Source organism: Ammospiza nelsoni, chromosome 1 (assembly GCF_027579445.1).
Source record: "Ammospiza nelsoni isolate bAmmNel1 chromosome 1, bAmmNel1.pri, whole genome shotgun sequence".
NCBI lineage: Eukaryota > Metazoa > Chordata > Aves > Passeriformes > Passerellidae > Ammospiza > Ammospiza nelsoni.
Genome location: NC_080633.1, coordinates 111,334,805 through 111,356,485, shown reverse-complemented (window position 1 = coordinate 111,356,485; position 21,681 = coordinate 111,334,805). Strand labels below are relative to the sequence as shown.

Below are 21,681 nucleotides of genomic sequence, written 5' to 3'. Positions count from 1 at the left end.
CTATGTAGTATCCTCATTGTTGAACAAATTGCATTTATCAGATCATCATACCAAATAAATGCTGTAGTTTCCTTCCTCTTCTTGATATCCTCTGCTTGTTTTCTTATATACAAAAATGTTTAACGTGATTACACTTCACACTGTGTGTGAGTGAAACAAATGGGAAGAGAATGAACTGCACATATAATGTGAACAGTGCACCATGTTTTCTCACATGTCTCTTTCTATTTGCAGGATGAAAGTTCTATAGAAAGTGATGAGTTTGATATGAGTGACTCAACTAGAATGTCAGCTGTAAACTCTGACCTCAGCTCAAATCTGGAGGAGAGAATGCAAAGTCCTCAGAACCTCCAGGGCCAGCAGGATGGTAAGGCTTTCATTTTGTACATAAAATGTGGCATTGCCTGGTTTTTACTCCCATTCTGTGTTTTCTTTTAGAATTTGCTTTTCTTCATAGTGTGATTCATTAGGTAATTTGAAATACATGTTCCCTATATCTCAGCATGAAGAAGAAGAAATTAGGTTTTTTGGTTTTTTTTTCAGGTTAATTTATTTGTTGCTTTGGCAACAGGTGAGTGCTTAGACAACTATATCTTAAGTAGCATTATCTTACTGTTTCTAGATGTACATCTGTAGTGTGACCATGCTCAGGAATAAAAGGAAATGAAACTCAAACCTTTCTCAGGCAACCTAGAAAACGGAGAAAGTTGTTTTCATGAGGAGGGAGAGTAGTGTCACAGAAGCTGGTTATTTGGGAGATAGAAACTGGAATGTGATATTCAGAAGACAGGATGAAAACAACAAATTCCTATGGAGAAATAGAGGCAAAAGATGAGAAAACAGCAAGCACATTTGAATGTTGTTTCTTTTCTATAACACAAAGCTACTATTTGGTCAGAGATAAAACTGACTTGGCATTGAAGGTACATGAGTTTGTAGTCTTTGGATTCAGCCCTTATTATATACCAAGATAAATATGAGTCTGAACTGGAATGAACTTGTCTGGATTATGGAGCTCACAAATAGTCTGTCTACTCAGACTGTGACAGTGGCTCAGGATTGGCACATGAATGCTCAGCACCCAAAGTGCAGGTCTATTCTATTGCCATTAGAAACAACACATTGGAATTCTGTACTTGCTACTTGGGAATTCCCTGATTATATGTTCCAAATCAGAAATGCTTTTTATATTTATCTTGAACACTAAATATATGGGATTTGACTAACCTTGATGCTTTGCACTTCATGTATCATTGTCATTTGCTAGCTGGTAAGATATTTAGGTGAGAATGGGTGTGGTGCATAGTGACTGGTAGGACCTGCTGATGGCTTGGATCTTCAGCTGGGTTGCTCTCCAAACAAAGGAAGAAGTAGGATGTCTGTGATCATTTGATAGGCCAGATTCTAACCACAACTGCCTTTTATCTGAGTGTCCTCAAGCCATCACAATTTTTTCAACTTTTAACCAATTTCTGTCTACATATGTTCACTAGACAAGCAGTTCTGATGCATATGATGTATGAAAAGATAGTTCACTTTTCTGTTGAAGTTTGACTTTTCACAGGAGTAATATAGTAATATTGCTGACTTAGAGGTTTCAGGGATACTTAGGAAGGTGATTTTTTAATGTATCTGGCTTTCACTGCAATACTATGCTGTAGAAGTTTCACATATATAGTTTCTTAATAATAATTGCATGCATGCTTATGTCTGAAATAAAAATTATAGCTCAGTACAGTAACCTGTGAAGAAATGCCTGTCATACATATCTTAACACCTGCTACAATCAGATTCATGTGCCACATGTAATCATATTAGACCCTAAGTATGAATGATAAAATGCTGCAAATCTGTCACTTGCTATTTGAAATAATGGGAAGTAAATCCACTGTGGTCTTTGAACTTCAGACAGTGTGATCTTACAGTATGGCTTTAAATCTCTCAGTTTTCCTTCCCTTCCTCCCAGATGGCACTTGCTCACCTTCCTAAGGCAATCCTATTTTTGCTGTGTCTTCTGGCTAAAACATCTGCTGATAGAGAGATTTGAAATAGCTACTCTCCCTGCTTTATTGTTTTCCTTTGCTAGCTGTTGTCAGGTAGCAAACCTAAGTGTGGCTAGTTATAGCAGCACTGCTGTTTCAGATGTGGGACAAGGGGCTGAAGGAGGAGCAGAAAGACATGAGAGAAGTGGGGGGCAGGGAAGAAGGAGGAGAGGAGAGGGCAGGAAAAAATAAGATTGGAAGAAAATAAACAGTATGAGAGATAGAGGAAGGGCAGCTGGAACAGGAAAGAGGGAAAATAAAAGGGAACTTAAATTAATTTAGCAGTACAATCCCTTCTGCTGTCACAGGCTGCATTGCAAAATTTTATGAATTTAATCCTTAATTATAGCGCACGCACACTGAAATCATCACCAAAGCATGAGACTGTGTCAAAAGTGATTCTTGCTCCCTTCCCTCAAACACTCTGCACGTCTATGAAAGTTTATGTCAGCCACCACATTCAGCCTATACACAAAGACACTTGGCATTTGCCTCATCTGAAATGTGTTTGCTGCATCCTGGCAGGTGGAAATTTGCTGTTGCATAAGGTTGCCTGTGCACATGCAGTTGGAAATGGTGTCTGGGCTGGAATGGGACAGCACAGGTCTTCTGCTGCCCCAAGCATGCTCTTTTTGGGAGGATAATTTGCTAATGGGAATCATTAGGAAAACTGCTGCCTGGGGTGGATTAAGGACAGCTCCAGTGTACCTAAAGGTGATGTGTTTAATCACTTTACTTACCTGGTTTTCCATGTGAAATAGCATGAGAGTATTTTGGGACATCCCCTGTTTTTTTTTTTTTTCTATGGATTTAAATTGATTTGGTGCTAGAATATAAACAGTCTGTGTACCCTAGAGGAATGTAATAGTGAGCTGGGCCATGCTACTGAGGGAGAGATGGAGACTCGTCCTCCAGTTCAGTTTATCAGAGCATCAGAATGTTGACACTATCTATGTAAAAGAAATATGATGCTTTCATAGCCTCATCCCTTGGGGCTGTACTTGCATCCTACTTAGACAGGCATTTTTCATTGGGAGTCCATTACAGACTCATACTAGAAAATTTGACCTGAGGTTTCTCAATGTGTTCCAGCCCAATACTGTGTTCTGTTTCTCATGGTTGGGTTGCTTGAGCCTAAATAGAATAAAGTCAAGTATGAGAGCAACTCACAGTATGAGCTGAAAACAATAGACTTCTACAGCCAGAAATGCCATGGGAGGTGAGAAAAATGCTGATGAGGGAGGGCACAGAGACAGAAGGTGCATATTTGCTCAGAGTAGATGGGTGCTGGCACTGCACAAAAGTCTTGGGTTCTGCAAGGGGACTGAGGCTTCATAATACTTGCACTAAGCTTATTGGGTGGAAAGGGTACAGGGAATTAAGGAAATAATGAAAAGAGTGGAGAGTTGGTGAGTTGCATCCATGGTCCTGAAGTTGCTGCAATACTACTAAGGACAGTTCCCACTTTAAATTAGCCTTTGTACACTTTTAAATAACAGGGTCTTGAGTCACACCTGCTGGTGAATGGCTGAAAATCCTGAGCACCTGCAGGGCTGCTGCAACAGCGGGGTAAGAGTTGGAAAAGGGCTGCTGCTCTTCCCTGGGGAGATGGAAAAGGAAAGGAGCTCTAATTTACAATTTGTTCATTGCCCAGCTGGGAATGGGGTATGGCTGTCAGCTCAGCAGTGCCTCAGAGGTGTTTTCTCTTGCAGCCAGCTGGATAATAGAGCTGCAAATTGCTCATGTGTTCCTTTCTCTTTTGCTTGCCTCTTGCTTCCCCAGACATGACACAGTTCTGTGTCCTATGCTGGTTCTTTGGAGTGAGCCCTGTGTGTAACTCATCTGCAGGCAAAGCTCCAACTTGAGAGCTGTCTTTAATTCTCTTTTCTCTTAATAATGCTCTTGGGGCTCTGATGTTGCTGGATCAAACCCTTTTGCCCATCTCAGACCACAGACAGCAGGCAAGGTTTGTGAACTGAGTTGGAAATAAAGGAGCTTTTTTGTTTTTTTAAGTTAGTGGTTCAATCTGTTTAAAAAAATGATTTTTGTAGTGAAAAGTGACCTCTAGATAGGCCTTCAAAGAAGCAGCAACAGCTTCTACCCAGAGTGAAAATAAGACTTTTGTTGCCCTTGCCTGTTAGCTGAAGCCCTGTGCAGAGCAGCTGGGTGTGTTTCCCTCCTCACTGGGGAAGTTCATTACTTACCAAGACATGAGATATGTAGGGGGATGCTCTATTAGAGGGAGTTTAGAGCATATACAACCGTAGAAGTGAGGGGAATTAAGTATAAATTTGACATTGCATTTTTTATTGTTTGGGTTTTTTTAACTGTGTGAGCTATCAAGTAAAAGTCAGGCATGAGACTATTTGACTGTAACTCACACTGAAAGATGCAGGATTGATTTATTTTCAGTATTTTTCACTCTACTGAGGTACACTAAAACATATCAGTGATTAGTCTGGATTTGGGTGGAGGGACTGTGGTCAAGAGTCTCTTCAATCTAGGTTTTAGAAAATGATAGTTACATGTTTATTTATACATAGACACAACTACCCCTCACAGGCACTGTGTGGAGACATATAGGAGCTAACAATGACAAAATATGTCAGAAGTCAATCTTTAACAGGGCTTGTTCTGCCAATTTAGATGTAGAGATTAATAAGCTTTTCCTAGTAGTATTTCTTCTAATTTATAGAAAACTGAGCAATAATATTGTAATGCAATGCAGAGTTATGTCTTTGAGTAGTTTGTGATCACTTAGATGGTGTCAGCTCTCTTTCCTTGGCATGTTCAAATTGCCACTTTTACACAATATAGATGTAGGAAACCTGGCTGTTAACATTAACTATTCCTTTCACTCATTTGTGTTTGTGACAGATGCGAGTATTGGAGTCAGCCATCTAAATACCTGTTTTCTGCATCAAAGCTATAATCTCTACACAATGGCTTCACCTGAAATAAGTAACATTAGCTGATTAAGTTGTCAAAACTGACTGTCTATGCAAGAGTGAAGACTTGCTGTTGATTTTTTTCTCTGAACAAAGTCCAAGCCAAGAATTTAACCCATCTTCTTATTCAAAACTTGTTGTAGGGTTTTACTTCTTTGATTTTATCTTTATTCCAGTGAAGCTTGGACTCCCTGCCTTGAAACATTGACTTTTCTTTCTTCTCAAAGCAATTTAAGTTCAAGATATTTGAGTCCAAGCGCCAACTGCAGGCCAGAGTGAAGACAGATCAGTGAAAGAGCATAAAGGAGTAAATTGTCTATGCTGTTGACAATGTATTGGCCCTGCTCTTGATCTTGAGTAAAGTGAGAGGCAGCAAAGTCAACATGAGAGCAGATGATTCACAGCATTAAATCCATGCTTTTTGGATTTAAGAAAAACCCTTTTTGCTGGCAATTAGGAATTTTCAGTGGAAATGTTATTTTACATTAATTTATAAAATCAATTTGCATCAAAGAGAATTGTGCTTTTAATTTTTGTTCAAGCACTGACAGGTTTTACAAGTGTCCTTGTTCTGAATGAGGTCTAAGTCCACTTGACTTCAGTAAAGGCCCACTAAAGGTTAGCCAAACTGTTTGCAGAGTTTAGATATCTTTTACGGAAAAACCTTTACTGCTTTAGACTTCAAAGCAAAGTACCTGAAATTTCTGTGGTATATGGGATAGACTGACATTACCACATGAAGTCGTAAAGCCTTAATAAAAATACTAAAAATAAAATAAGAAGCAGTCTGTCAGTTTTCCTAGATGCCACCTCATATACTTTTAGAGAGTCTTTCAATTTTAGGGACTTCTTGTGACTTGACTGGTTTTATTTGCAATCTGTAGATCCATATCAACAAAGCTAAAATGCTATTAAAGTTGTTTATAATGCTTATACTTTATACAAGACATTGTGCAAATTCATAATCATTTTACTGTGAAGAAAAAGCTAATTTTTCAGAAAGAAAAGGTATTTTAACTGTGTTAAAGGTAATTTTACTGTTAAGAAATAATATTTAAGGTAACCCTCCTTTAATAGGGAGAGTTTGGGCTGGTTAAGAATGTTAACTTATAAAGAGGATAGAAAAAAACATTACTTTTTTTTAATTTGGTGAAATGGCAGACCATTTAAAATTACATTTGAGCTAGGACCAGGTGATCTGACAATTTTGTGATATATTCAGACCTTCCAGTATTGTTCAAGCCACTGGAACTTGCAAACTTTTGGGAAATAATCTCACTTCTTATCACGCAGAGTGAAATGATAAATACTAGTTTTCTGAAAGTAAAAATCTAAGATACCTGCCTGTCTCATGGCAGTGAAAAGGGAGCACAGATGTAATGTACAGAGGCAAAGGTCTCCTGTCTCTGCAGCTGTTGCTCTGCCACCTTCTGCAATCACCAGTTTTCTTACTGAATAAAGCAAAAGACAGTGCAGTCACACATATTTGTTTCTGGGTGAGCCTATGGGCTGCACTGCAGTGTGTCACAGATGTCAAAATCACAGAGGTTTCTTTAGACAGGAAGTTAGTTATAATATGTTCCTCTGTCTGAGAAAATCAGTATCACCTTCACCTAAGCAGAGTCAAAGTGTACCTGAGAAGCTGGCATGTGATGATATTTTGCTTCAGTGGAGCTGCACCTGGAGCGATTTAGCTTATCAGATTTGGTTTGATGGATTGTTATTTGCATAAACCAATGCGTTGTAGTGGAAGGTGTCCCTGCTTATGGCAGAGGGGGTGCAACTAAATGTTCTTTAAGGTCCCCTTCCACCCATAACATTCTCTGATTCTGTGATTTAAGAAAGAGGAGGAAAATGGTGAAACATGACCAGAAAGTCAGAGAGTTTTAGAAATCCAGTTTCAGTGGTGCTTTAATGGCTTCTTTAGAAATGATACCCTATCAGTGCAAAAGGCATTACAAGTGACACTGTAATGACACTTGAACAGTGCTACAATGTCACTGACAATGAATATTACTGAGCCTGGGCAAGAGCTTGAAATGTTGCTGCATCTGTGTTAGAAACTTTCAGCCCTTAATATTGTTGAGGAGAGCTGGGTGGAATTTTCAGCAAATCAAGTATTTTAATGGACTTGCTGCTGACGAGGCAGCTGCTGTGTGCATTGTCATCAGAATACTGAGTTGATACATGAGGCACTTCTATTGTAAGAGAGGATGAAAATCTTCCTTTGACTCTACACACAATTCAAATTTGCTCGGAATTAATCATCAACATTTCTCAATGGAGAGCCCTCCTTCCTTTCTCCTGGACCTACCTAATCATACAACAGTCTCAAAGTGGGATTTGGACACGAGCCCCCATCTCATTGAAGCATAGCAAATGGATTGTTTTTATAACTGACTGTTTTAATATGTAGAGTTACTGTATTTACATTTGCAAGCATCTTGTGAGTTGGCTTTAGTGAACATCTCCCCCCTGCTCCATGTTTTTTCTGTGTGTCTTATTCCATCTTATAATAACTTGTGGGATTTTTTTTTTACATGTCTCTGTTTGTTTCTTATCTTATACTGTAATTTGCTTTAGAGACTAAAATATTATTAAACATGAATTATGCATTGAGCAGACTCTCTGCTAGAGTCTGAGTGGTCTGTTGCAAGCAGAAACAATCTTGTTTCCCGCACCACCCTCCCAGCTGCACAACTGTCACTTTCTATTACGCTTGCCTTGAACAATTGAGTGTGGCTTGTAATGACAATAATTGCCTCAAAATTGTTTGTCATGTTTGCCTTGTTAGCAACAAACTACTAACTGTTGGTTACAATCAGGTTCTCAGCTATTACTCCATAATTACATCAGGGAATACTTGCAGCCAATATTAGCTGAGAAATTAGAATTATCTTTTCACAAGTAATGCTAAAATGCTTGCAGACCATTCACTCTATTCACAGCCACTCATTTTTACATCAGCAATCTAGAGGTAAGTGAAGCTTGCCCTCATGTAAAAGGCTAGCTGCAGACTCGTGTCCTTTTGCATCTTCAGAACAGCTGTATTACTGTTGTACATGTCCTGTAACAAAAGGTATTTCAGTTTGGCAATATTACTACCCATCGAGCTATCTCTTCCTTATGCATGTACTGAAGGCAGTCTGCTTTTGATTTCAGTGTGCAAGTCCTCATAACTAAGCTTAGCTGGATTTCTGAAAGTGTTGTTTGGTTTGGGTCAATATCCTTTGGTTTTTTTCCCCCTATCTTAGCATATCTCAGGCTGTTCCCTCCTATTTCTCTTTAGAATCAAATAAAAGGAGAAGCATTCTGCTACAGAGATTTAGTTTTGCTTTCCAGTAAAGGCTCTTAATACATTTTATCCTTTCATATTTACCAATTAACTTTAGCAGAGGTTATGTGCACAGATTGCTTGATTTAATTTGTCTACTTCCTTATAGTAGAAGCGGAGGGTTTTTTTCATAGTTACTGTTAAAATGCATGCTAGGCATTGACTCCCCCCTTTTTTTTCCTATTACATATACCATAGAATAATATAATAGAGCATTTCTTTTTCAGGAGAATGAATGTAAAAGAATGTGCTTTAAAGAAATTTAATTTAGCATTGATTCTTCACTGTGTTATAGTTTAATTAAGGAAGCTGTTAATTTATTTTTTTCTGAACAGGAAATTCCCTGGAGACATTGGGCTGTCTTGTGAAAGATATTTTTAATAGAATTTTTTTGAAGCATTTATTGTTTGATAAAATTTTTGTAATGGTGAATGTTTAAAATTAGTAACCCAATGAAAATACTTTGATTGCAAGAAAAAAATGAGTATTTTTTCAGCAGTATAGCACTTTGGAATATTAAAATACATAGGAAGTGGTTATATATATTTTCCTGAGATTTGTGAAGAGATGTTTTCAAATAATTGGTTTAATGTTGCTAGATAGTCACCATATTTGTTGTCCTGAGGCAGAGGGACATGCCATCTCTGGCACTTCTTAATAACAGGATGGAAGAAACAGTGCAATCATCCTGAAAGTTTCAGGATAGCCTGAACTCCAGTGTGTTCTCCAAGTATTCCTGAACACTGATAGCCTGGTTTGTTAGAAAGATAGTAGAGGTGTTTTGCAGGCTGGCTGGAGACACAAAGATAAAATAATGATTAAATTTAGCATCAGATTAGGATACAACTTGACTTGTTTTACATGTTTTTCAGCCTTGGTGGCTGGTTAACAGCCTGCTGGGAGGTGTGTGAGGCTCAGGCAGTCTCTCCACTGCTGCAGGCCAGGTGGAGACTGACCAATTCTGGCCATTGCAGAAGCAGCCTTCCCTACTGACAGACAGACTGACAGACTTCAGCAGCTACTCAGAGCCACTCTGGGAAAAGATGTGGAGGAGCACACTATTTAATTGCCTTTGTTGGCTCTACCACATGTGATGCTGAGAAACCAGCCCGGAACCTCAGCTGTAAAGCATTGGCATTACTAATAGAATAAATTAGGATAAAAGCTAAATTTGTGTAATATACAACTTTCAGACTTAGGTGCACAGAACTGAAGAGAAATTGATGCCTTAAGTCAGCTCCAAGAAGCTTTTCTCCACTTTCATCAGGACACTGGCCTTGCAGCCAGAATGTGCCTTTCCAGCAGAAAGATTGCCTTGAGATCAGTCTCTACTGCAGAGATTCCTCCTTAAGGGGATAGTTCCATCTCTGTGTTTAAAGTCTTTCCTCAGTGCCTCAGTTTAGCTTCAGTGTTTTACAAGCTTCCTTTGTTGTGACATAAATCAAGGAGTCAGTTTAATGCATCTCTGGAGGACTAGTCACAGTTTCTACTGAACTTATAACTCTTCTGATATCCCATGTGCTTTACTAGGTGGAGTTGCCTAAGTAGAAGGCAGAGCAATCCTTGTTAGTAACCATCCAAGATCCCTGCAAAACTTTTGTAAAATTAGTCATTCCTTCTGACTGGAAGGTGGAATTCAAACCTCTGTGCTTAGCTTTTTGTACTTTGAAATCTGAATTTTGCTTAAGTGTAGATATTGGCAAGGAGAAGCAAAAAAGATCATAAACCAGAAAAAAAAAAAAAGGCATGAGATTTGCTAGCAGCTTTTAAATAAGCCAATATTAGTAGATACCTTGGGGCAATAATTGATTAGAAAATTTGATTTTTTGCTTTGAGAAGCTATAATAAAACCATGATATCAACAGACTAATCTTAAAAGTAATAATTGCTATTACTAGTTTGATAGGAAAAGAAATTAGGAGATGCAAACTGGGATTTTTTTTTTTTTGCTCTGCAAAAACAATATAAAGAGATGACATTTCAAAGTTACTGTTCTAAGAAGAATCAAAAAATGAAGTGTAATAAAATTTTAATGACTTAACTGGCAAAGACCTACAGTGAGTTTGTTATGTCACACTATAAGTGTCTCATGAATGGTTATTCTGAAGGGATCTGATGCTGCAAGCTGTCAAAGAGAGAAGGAAAGACAGAACTACACGATGTGGGAACTCTTAATGTGAATTACTTGGAGTGGAAGAAATAAGCCCTTTCCAAAAGGAGGTGGTACAAATAGTGAGAGCAGCAGTGTGGTCTAAAGAGCTAGAAAGTAAATAGAAGCAACCAGTGCTTTCAAATTAGTTTTTAAAAAGTCTCCTTGCATGTGTATAAAGAAACTATAATTCTTAGTAATAGTCTTTGAATAGTTTACAGGTCTGCATCCATCTTCTAGATTTTCTGTCTGTTTAAAAACAATGGGTAAAAGATTTAAAAAATATATCCCTCCATCTTTTAAAAGATATCCCTCCAAGGTAACTGTCCAAGGATTGTATTTGTATCAGAAGTTTAAAAGAACTTTGACTTTTAGTGACTTAGTTTTTAGATATTTTATCCAGCATGATCATCTCCAAAATACATGGATGCAATGAAAATCCTACTGAAATAAATAATGAGAATTTCTATGAACTCCAATAGAGACAAAGTTTCTACATGTTTTCATAATAATGTTTTCAAACCCTGCATGTTTTCCTAATAGGTACTCTGTAGCTGAACAAATTCAGAAGTAGTTAATATGGGCACTGAAACTGCTGCTTTCTCTTTAATTAAACCATCAGTGCAATTTATGCAGTGATGATAAGTTTTAATTCAGCAAGTTAGCCAAGCTCTGTCTGTTCCTGTTTCTTCATTTCTTCTTTCTGCTACACTTCTACAGTTCTGTACTACTTATACATGCTCTCCAGGAACTGCTCCTCTTAGATTCCTGGAACAGGCTATAATCACTGATTATTCCTGTAGGACTGCAGTCCCAGACTTGAAGTTGTACATATTACTGTATCTTCTGCAAATATGTATTACTTTAATCAAAGGCATGGATATTGTAAGGTCTCTTAGCATGGACAAATATTTTTCTCTTCTCTAAGCCATCCATTCAGCAGTGTGTTTACATTCACCCCCCAGAAAAAGTGGGGCCTAAAATGATTACTTGCTCTAGAAATTGAAGGAATGCTGGTGACAGCATTTAAAGACAAATGGAACAGATAGATTTCAAAGAGTGAAACAGCAGCCTGGCCAAATTTCTCATAATAATTTAAGAAAGAGTGTTTCATGGTGATCCTTGAACTTAATTATCTCTGTTGGCATTGTAAAGTGTTGATTTCAATGGGAGCTTTCTTAAATGCAGCTTTTCAAAGGAAATGGTAAAACTATTGTTTTTCTGAGAAACAATTTTTCACCACCTAGAAACTGGGTACACTTCTAGCCTTTTACAGGCAGCTCTGATGCTATCATGGGCACACAGAAGAACATGAGTTTTTGAGAAGAAATTCTACTACATGGATAATTTACTTGGATGTATAGTGGTAGCCTATTTGCCCTTTCTGTTTCTTAGAACCCATTCCAGTGTAATGCCTGGTTTAGAGTAGTCCAGTTCCTAGAATCATAGAATTATAGAGTTATAGAATCATAGAATCATGGACTTATAGAATCCAGACTTGTAGAATTATAGAATCATACAATAAACTGAGTTGGAAGGGACCCATCATGATCATAGAGTACAACTCCTGGCCCTGCACAGGACACCTCAAGGGCCACATCACATGCCTGAAAACATTGTCCAAATGCTTTGTGAAGTCTCTCAGGCTTGGTGCTGTGACCACTTCCCTGGGCAGCCTGTTCCAGTGCCCAAACACCCTCTTGGCAAAGAACCTTTTCCTGATACACAAATTAAGCCAATCTGACTCAGCATCATGCCTTCAGTCCTGTCACTGGACACAAGAGAGAAGAGATTGGTACCTGCCTTTCTGCTTTCCCTCACAAGGAAGTTGCAGACTGCAATGAGGTCTCCTCTCAGTCTCCTGTTCTCCAGGCTGAACAGACCAAGTGACCTCAGCCACTCCTCAAAAGGCTTCCCCTCAAGGCCCTTCACCATTCTCGTGGCTCTCCTTTGAATGTGCTTTAATACTTTAAAATATTTTTTTATATTGTGGTGCCCAAAACTACACACAATATTCAAGGTGAGGCCACCCCAGTGCAGAGCAGAATGGGACAATCCCCTCCCTTGCCCAATGCTGTGCCTGATGCACTGCAGGACATGCTTGGCTCTCCTGGCTGCCAAGGCACTGCTGGCTCATGTTGCAATTGCCAGTGACCAGGACCCCCAAGTCCCTTTCTGTGGTGCTGCTTTCCAGGCTCTCATTCCCCAGTCTGTACACACAACCAGGATTGCCCCATCCCAGATGCAAGTCAATAGTCTTTGTGGCAGTTCTGCTCAGTTTATGGCTTTTTGTTTTGTGGCCTTCTAGTGTAGCTGCTGTTTATTGTAGGTGCTTGATGTGAGCCTCTGTGAATAGAAAAGAATTCTGCAATATAGTTCTGGGGAGAAGGACAACAGGCATGTCCCAAGTCTGGCATGTCCCAGTTGAGCATATTGTAATGAAACAGCAGCCCTTTGCTTTTTAGCTGAAATATGTTGTAGGACCCTGTGCTACTTGTGATCTGGCTAACACCTGGGCATGAGCAGACTGGCCAGAATGATCCCAGACCTAACTGATCATCCAGTACACATTTATGAGGGGGAAGCAGATGCTAGCATACCAGTGTTTGTGGTTGTTTTAATGTGTAGGCAGATAGAAGAGAAATAACTATTTGAACTCTTTCTGCCTTGCTGAATGAATTTCTCTTAATAATAAGGAGTTTCTTTAAAGATATTTCTGTCTTGTGGGTCAGGAAGAAATCTAGTCTCCCATAATGTCTAACTGTCTCTTGGGAATACTGCAATGGAACCTCAATGAAAAAATGAGGAGAAACCACTCTCTGGACTTCTCCATTATTCCTGCTCAGAGTGAAAACTGTCTCCCTTCACCACCCTTCAAGGCAGGAAAATGTTACTTATTCTACTTTCCCATGTGAGTATACAGTGGATGAATTTCCATTTGTTTCTCCATGTCTGTACACACAGATGTGAACAGAAATCAGTTCTGAGGAAAAGTCCAGAGAGAAGAGAATTAGAAATGCTGTGTAGGAAGTTGCTGAGATTGAAATGCAGTCTGGCTCTCCCTTCTGAAATGTCCACTTTCCTACTCAGTTTGGTGTTAGCAAACTTTGTCAGTGTACACTTGATCCCATCTTCCAAATAATTTGTGATGATATTAAACAGCATTGGGCCCCACACAGATCCCTGTGGGACCCCACTTCTGGTAGGTTCCAGTTTGAAAAGGAGCTGTCACCACCACCCTCTGGGTGCACCCTGTCAGCCAGATCCCCACCCCCAACAAGGACCGCATGTCTGTGGATCGTACCACATCACTCTGTCCAGAAGGAAGCTGTGGGCAAACATGTCAAAAGCCTTGGAGAAATCCAGCCAGACAATGCCCACCTTCCCCCACATCAAGTGAACCTTATTGTAGAAGGTGATCAAGTTTGTCGAGTACGATGTGTCCTTGGTGACACTGCCTTGGGCTTTTCCCAATCATGTGCTTCATCTGACATATGATAGCCCCTGGGAGGATTTGTTCTGTAACATTGCCAGGGACTGAAGAGAGACTGATGAGCCTATACCTTCCCGAATCTTCCTGTAAGACCTTCTTGTAGGTGGGAGTGGAATTAGTCTTCTACCTGTCTCCTGGGACATCCCTGGATCTCCAAGGCTTCTCAAAGGTTATGGAAAGCGGCCTCAAATAATGTCAGTCAGGTCTCCTAACAACACCTTTGGGTGGATACTAAATAGTATCTCCTGTAATAGTTCCCACACCAAATCTTCCTCTACAGTCAAGTGGACTGTGTTTGTATCAACCTGGATTTTTGTTCCTGAGGCCAGGCCCAGCAGTGCAGGTAAAGAGAGAGGTGAGGAAAGTCTTAGAAGCTCAATTGTTGCAGCATCATTGGTGACTAATCCACCTTTCCTGTTTAATAGAGGGCCAGTATTTTCCTTCTATTTCTGCTTGTTGTTTATGTACTTGGAGGATACTTTCCTGTGGTGGCATGTCTTGCTTTCTTGTTTTGGTGTGCATGGAAAAGGTTTTGCTTGAATGTGTTTCAAATGTATCACAAAGTGTGTGCCATCTATACCAGCTTGTTTTTATCTCCTCAGCAGAGGCAGCAGTGAGAAACAACAGATGTCCGTATCTGTAGCTCCTATTAGAATATTACAGGCTTTATCTGATGGACAGCAGTAGCTAAAACAGTTCAACAGCACATTCTTCCTCCAGGAATGCAGCAACAAAAATAAATTTGGATGTCTGTCTCTTGCACAAGTAGCTTCTATAAATATATATATTTATATATTTATATATATATATAAATATTTATATATAAATTTTATATATATGCATGTGTGTATATACATATGTTCATGCAAAAATAAATATGAATCCATAGTGAAGCTCTGTCCATCCTTCAAAGTGTTCTTCTGTTACAGGACAGGGGAATGATAGGGGCTTTCTCTCAGAGCTATTTGCTGTGGTGCTGTGTAGGGCAGATCAGAGACTGAATGGAGAAGACTTGCATGACAATCCAGCTGGAGTGCTGTGTGCAGCTCCAGGATCATCAGTACAAGAAAGATGATGTTAGATTTGCTCCAAAGGAAGGCCACAAGAATTGTCTGAGGGATAGAACAACTCTTCTGTGAGGACAAGCTGAGAGAGCTGAGGCTGGTCATCCTGGAGAAAAGCCTCTGGAAAGATCTTAATGGAGCCTTTCAATATTTAAAGATGTCATATAGGAAAGAGAGAGAGGCTTTTTTCCAAGGCATACAGTGACAGGACAAGGGATAATAGTTTTAAACTGGAGTAGGATAGGTTTTAGATTGGACATAAGGAATTTTTTTTTCTTTATGATGAAGGCAGTGAAGCACCGGAATAGGTTGTCCAGAGAAATTGTGAATGCTCCATCCCTGGAAATGTTCAGGGCCACGTTGGATGGAGCTTTGAGCAACCTGGTCTAGTTGAAGGTGTTCATGCTTATGCAGGGGGTTGAAAAATGGGACTGGTTTCAATGTCTGTTCCATCTCAAACCACCCTTTGTTTCTTTGATTGCCCTAATCAAGGAGAGAACACATACACTTCAGCTTATAAGACCTCTGTCAGAAAAGAAAGGAGACTTCTGGATCATTTCGGGTGGAAAATTTTTTTTCCTGCCATGCCTGTCTGGGCAGCCAATAAGGTAGCAGCATCATGAAAGGTCCCAAAATTGAAGAGTGGGTTGAATAATTTAAAGCTGGATATTCTTGTTACAGGAATATGATCAGGAGGTGTTTCCTTCCTCCTACCACCTTTCATTTGTCTACCTTTGTTGTTAAAAGGCTTTTTTCCCCTGCTATCATTTAAACATCAAGACAGTTTGAGAAGGAAATGAATTCTGGAGTAAAAAGCTTTGTGCACTGGTGTCAGGTGATAAGGAGCAATTTTTTTCACAAGTTCACGTAGTTATTGGGGAAGAATGCTGAGGCTTTTTTTGTCTGTAAGGTGTGGATTTTAGCAGGAGAGAAGTAGTTTTTGTAATAATCCTTAGTTCTCAGTCTAAGAAAATCTGAAATAATTCTCCTCAATACTTAATGTTTGCTTATTTGCCAGCTGAATATATGTCATGGGAAAGGAGAATGGTAGTAAAAGAAAAGATGCCGTGTTTTAAAGGCTTGCCCCTTGAGGAGAATGGACCAGAGTAGACCAAATGGAAAGGTAACCAATCTTCCTGCTTGTTTCTGGTTTGGATTCTGAGTATGAGATGAGAAAGTTAGTCAGCTTTAGCAGCAAGGAAAAGCAGTTTTCCAGAGAGTTGCCTTGTGGACAGGAAGAGAGTCAGCAGTGATGGCCTTGGCAGAGGCGTAAGTGGTAGTCAGACCTCTGAATGCTGCAGAGAGGCAGAAGGAGAGGGAGAGCTCTTCTGCCATTGGTGCCTTTTAAACCACTGCTCTTGGGGAAGTTTTGCTAGTTCTCTTCTAGTTACTCCCTGAAGAAGCTGTTTAAAAGAATGTTACTTGCCAGTGTGTGAAAGAAAAACACCAATGCAGGCAAATTTGGATGTCTTGCATTATACTCTGTGTTTATAGCAAATGAGGTCCTAACCTTTTTTAAAAAGAGGAATTATTTTCTGTTTACAATACTGATTTCTGTCACAGTTGATAGTTCTCAATGCATTCCTGTAAGCAGGAAAAAATGCGATCTTAACTTTATTATTAGCACAATATGTCAGTCCAAAGTGCAGTTGAAATAAAGGAAACCTATTGTTGTCCACTCACTTTTCATTTTCATCTTCAAATAGTGGAGAAACCACATAGATGTTTGTGGTAAACACCTGTGTCATTTCAGTATAACAAAATCTGTTTCGGAATACCAGCAAGTCAGTAACATGGCATAAGTGGCATGCCTTATTATATTGTCTGTGTTCCAAAAGAGATGCTGTCACCTCTTCCACCCACCCACTGCATGTGGAGTATCTTTTCAAAGCAATCTGAGAGTTTTTTGCCTATGCATTTAAGCTGAAAGTCTGATTCAGTAGTTTTATTGTTCAAAGTAGTAGTACTAAAGGAAGCCTTTTTAATTGGGAGCATTTGGAGGAGTGTTACTGTCTTTGTTACATGTACTCATCCATACAACAAGAGTGACAGCTTTTTCCAGTGACTCAGAGCCTCATTAATCCAGGAGGTTTAGAGCTATTAGCAGAGATAGCACAGCTCAGGAAGGTTACTCTCCCATCTCCCTAGATACATCAGAAGGTTAGTGGAGCTGTGGAAATCAGGCAAGACAAGATGGGTCTTCTGTCAGAGGAGGGGACTTGGACAGATGAAGAATGTCTGTTGCTTTGCATCACAGCAATCTATGTATTATTTAGAAGCTGGAGGTATCAGAAGTTGCATCATGACTGAAGAAGCAGTATGACTAAAGAAGCGGTATGCCAGAACATACCTTGCACCCTCCAAAATAAAACAGAAAAGTCCAAACCATGTGGTTTAATAAATTCAGTTTCCAGTTTGGTGATGCTGGAATTTATTGATGGCTGTAACCTGGAACCCTGGTGAATGGATAAACAGGAGGAAGGACATTACTGTCATATTCCTTTCATGAGAGTGAAGAGAGATGATGGAGGGTTTTTGGCAACTACAAGCTCTTGTTTTTGGCAACTGCAAGATGGGAATAAGTTGTAGAATTAGTGGAAAAAATTCCACCTTAAATCTGAACTACACCTTAATGAAATGTGACCAGTTTTTGGAAGGGAAGTATGGAACACTGAAAATTGTTTGTATTTGTTTTGTCTTTTCCCCTGGATGTTCACGCTGATTCAGCACTGAATATATTTATAATATTTTTTTCTTTCAAAAAAATCCACTCCTTTGATATTAAGGAGGAACAGCTTTTACACTAAGACAGAAATCTGGAAGATATTTTAAGATCCACCTACATCTTATGAGATAGTCTTTACTACTCTAAATTTGATTCCCTAAACATGCCAAATACAAGGATGAGTAGAACATATGGATTGGCCAAAGGTGTCTGAAGTAGGAGCCTTTTTTTCTGCCTGCTACAGCTCAGCCTGAAGTGTGACAGGCACTGTTGGTGACACATTTGTGCAGGAAGGATAGGCTAGAAGCTTCCTCTCTGGTAAGAGCTCCCTGGCTGCATGACATGGTTACATAAAAAGCCACAGGAAAGCTGTGAGTTGCTGATGCTTCCAAGGTTGGGCTGAGGCCTTGCTTTTGGACTTCTCCTTACAGGTGCATGGATCTGCTGCAGGCAAGCTTTGGCAGATACACAAAAATCCAGTGAGTTCCTTTGTTCTTTGCTATAAATATGGCCATCAATGACCTCTTTTAAGGCCTTTGTTTAAAAAAAGTAGTTCAAGCTTGAGCCCTGGTTCTAGGTCTTTATTAGCCAGTGTTGGCGGCTCATGGGTTGCACATCCACCTCTTTAGCCTAAATGAGTTGAAAAGTACTGATGAACCCTGCAACATGGAGAGGACTTTAGCAGCAGAGATAATATTGGATGGTTTCACCAGTTACTCTGATTCCAAATTTTCAGTTTGCTGCAGCGTCTGCCTTGGCCTGGAGTCCCCTCAGGGTCAGCTGAGGGCAGAAAAATGCCTCAAACATGCAGCCTTTCCTTATTGTCTCTCAGATGGGAGCTGCTGACACTCTGACCCTTGTTCCATTTCAGGACTAATTCAAACACATCTGGAAGTGGGCTCAGACTTTATCCCTTTCCATTGAGTTTGCCACTTGCTATTGACTCCACACTGAGGTAGAGGCCCCTGTGTGCTCAGTTGCAGAGTTCAGTGAAGCTGTTGCCCATTGTGTGGGCTCTCACTGCTCTGGTTCCAAAGAGACTGCAGCCAGGAACACACAGGAAGAGCTGAAGGTTGTACAGGCTCTCCTCAGCTTCTGACTCTGAGAAAGCTTGGGAGGAGCAGGGTAAGAATAGGGATTTGAGCTGATTAAATGATTGATTCCATGTTTCTCTTGGCAGGACGTGTCAAGAATCCTCTGAGCTGTAGGCACCTCTCATTTATGCACAATATACTTCCTGGGTTTGGAGGAGAAAGGAACATACTGTTTTAATAGAGATTAAAAAATAATAAAAAGTGCACAGGTTGCTCAGCTAAACTTATCATTAACAACTTTGGCTACATCCTTAGGAAAAGATTTGATAATGAAAAGCAATCAACCTATCTGAATAGACAGCTATTGGACATAGACTGCCAAGAGATTGTCTGCTGACCTCTTTGAAAATATGAATGCTTAGCTGCAAATGTTTTAAACTCGTTCTTTTTGAACTGCACAGCCTATGATAATCAGTCAAGAATAAGTTCAATGAGTATGTGCTGGAGGATATTCCTTGAGGGGAGAGATTTTTGCACTGGCACACATATTTTACATCACTGCAATTCCCTGTGTGTGTTCATATCTCTTTGGACTCATTCCCACAGTGTTTGTTTCTTTCCTTCAAATAATCTGCCTTTGGTTAAGTAGGTTTTCCATCCTTTTAAAAAACCCTATTGCATGTTAAAGGTTCACCTTTTTGTCAGTGTTGCATTTTCTGTCTTAGTGTACACAAATATATGCAAAGTTATGAATATATCCAGAAGATATTCTCTGACTACTCTTTATATTCTAAATCTACACAATTGGTGCAAAATCATGCTTTTGTGACGATTTTAAGTTGTGAAAGCCACCTTGACACAAAGGTCCATCAGAAGGCAGTAGATTTCATGCACAGGTGGATACAATTGTCTTTTAAATAAGAGTCAACTTTTCAGATTGTTCATATGATTTATCATTTTTTCATCAGCATGTGAAGGAGACCACACAGAAATCTGTTGAACAATTTTGATTTAGACTTTTTTGGTTTTAGTGTGAAGGTGTACTGCTATGTGAGGGAGACAGCTACTCTGAATCTAAAATGTATCTGAAAGAAATAGTATGAGAAAACTAACTAAAGACAAGTCTCTTAATGGGCAAGTGGGAGGCCCTCAGGCAATGAGAATTTGATTTTAATATTGCTTTCTTACTAATACTGTATGAGTCTAAGTGTTTCTTCTTAGGAGATAAACCCCTTTAATGGCCTGAGAGAAAAAGATAGTTAATACCATCTGTAAAAGCCATTAAGTGTTTGTTAGGCCTAAATATCACAAAAACCTTTTAACTAGTCACATGGGCAGGAAGGATAAGATGGCTAATATGCAGATATATTCATATAGATTGTCCTCTTTGCCTTTCTGGATTTGGTGGAAAATCTGACTCTTTCCTATTGAGGAGTGTGGGAAAGATAAAAATCCTGAGCTGCATTTTAGATAATGTAGGGCAATGTAATGTCATGACAAAAACTTTAAATAAGCAAATTAAATGAGCAAAAGCTTCAACTTCACAGCTGAGTGTCCCTTATTCAGCCATGAAATCCATGTCTTTGAGATTCCATTGAGCTAATGTAGACTGATTTTTCAAAGGTCATTGAGACTTGCCCTTTACTGGTTCCTTTACTAAATCACTTCAGGGTATCCTATCTATTTTACACTTGCTGATAGGCACTGCAATATGACAGTTTAGCCAAAATGAATGAAAAATCATTAAAAAGGATATTTTACTAAATACTGACAATATCTTGCTCCACATATGACAGTGTCTGGCTCTCTTGCTTGGAGTCATGGCTAGCTACACCATGTGACAAAGCCCTCCTGTCCCACAGTCCAGACTGGGGATGGTCCCAAGCCTTCTGCAGAGCAGTCCTGACTTGCAGCTCTGAGGTCTCTCCAGGCAGGATGTGTGGGCAGAGTGAGGACTCCTGCCCTGGCTGGGGAGCCATCAAGAGCTTCCCTGTTCCTTTAAAGACTCAATTTCTAAATAGGCCCTCAGAATGCTTGGCAAATATTTATGTATTAATCTCAGAAAATTTTAAAATGTCCACTGCTGATTCAGAATTGGGTTTTGATGACTAAATTTGCAAAGGTATTTAGCTGTGTAATTCTCTTAAAAATCAATGAGAACCAGGTCTCTATCTACTCCCTGCGTAAGAGTTGTGAAATTATGCAGGCATTTACTATGGGTTAATAACTCTAATACCATTTTGCTGCAGTTTTTCTTTCGTGGATTTTCTCCTGTTTTGTTTTCTGAAGAGCATATTTGTATTTAAAAACATAATGTAACCATCAATTACTGTAATAGCCACTAGAGGTCTACTGATATCAAAATTCCACCAACATCAATTATTTCTGCAAGTATTAAAAATATTTCATCCAAAAGAAAATGCTTCTTATTAAATATAGTTTGCTTTGTGAGGTGTATAATTTAAATTATCTGAATTTTAACCCCTGAGAGTTGTTTTTAATTAAGTCATATTTAACTGGAGTAGGGAAGAATTGAAATGTAAAACTCACAACTGAAGAGTGACTTAGAAAATTGCCAACTATATTAAAAAGTAATTCACTGGGTAGAATATATTTCTTAGTGGTTAACCTTGAAGCAAACAATGTTTTAATGAAATTGTTCTATAATTAGTGGCTTCTTATGGCATTATTGAATTCTATATGCCTTTGAGGATTTTTTTATTTCTCAGAAAATAAATCAGTCTTCAAACCTTCTTTTCTGTGACCGTAGTATGATACCTTGTCAATTTCTAACAGCAAGTGGGAAGTAGATTTTGCTGCCTTTACTTTAGGTCTAGTTATTTATCACAGGAACAGGAAGGTACTCAATGGGACAAACGGGTTAAATAATAT

At 39.2% G+C, this 21,681-nt stretch overlaps 1 protein-coding gene across 1 annotated transcript in view; it reads left to right on the top strand.

The window, feature by feature from the left end:
- NOL4 (nucleolar protein 4) overlaps positions 1-21,681 on the top strand; it is a 186,617-nt gene that overhangs the window by 50,515 nt on the left and 114,421 nt on the right. The window contains exon 5 of the mRNA XM_059474206.1: positions 235-367. Within this exon, the coding sequence (XP_059330189.1) occupies positions 235-367 (133 nt within the window). The remainder of the gene's footprint in view (positions 1-234; positions 368-21,681) is intronic.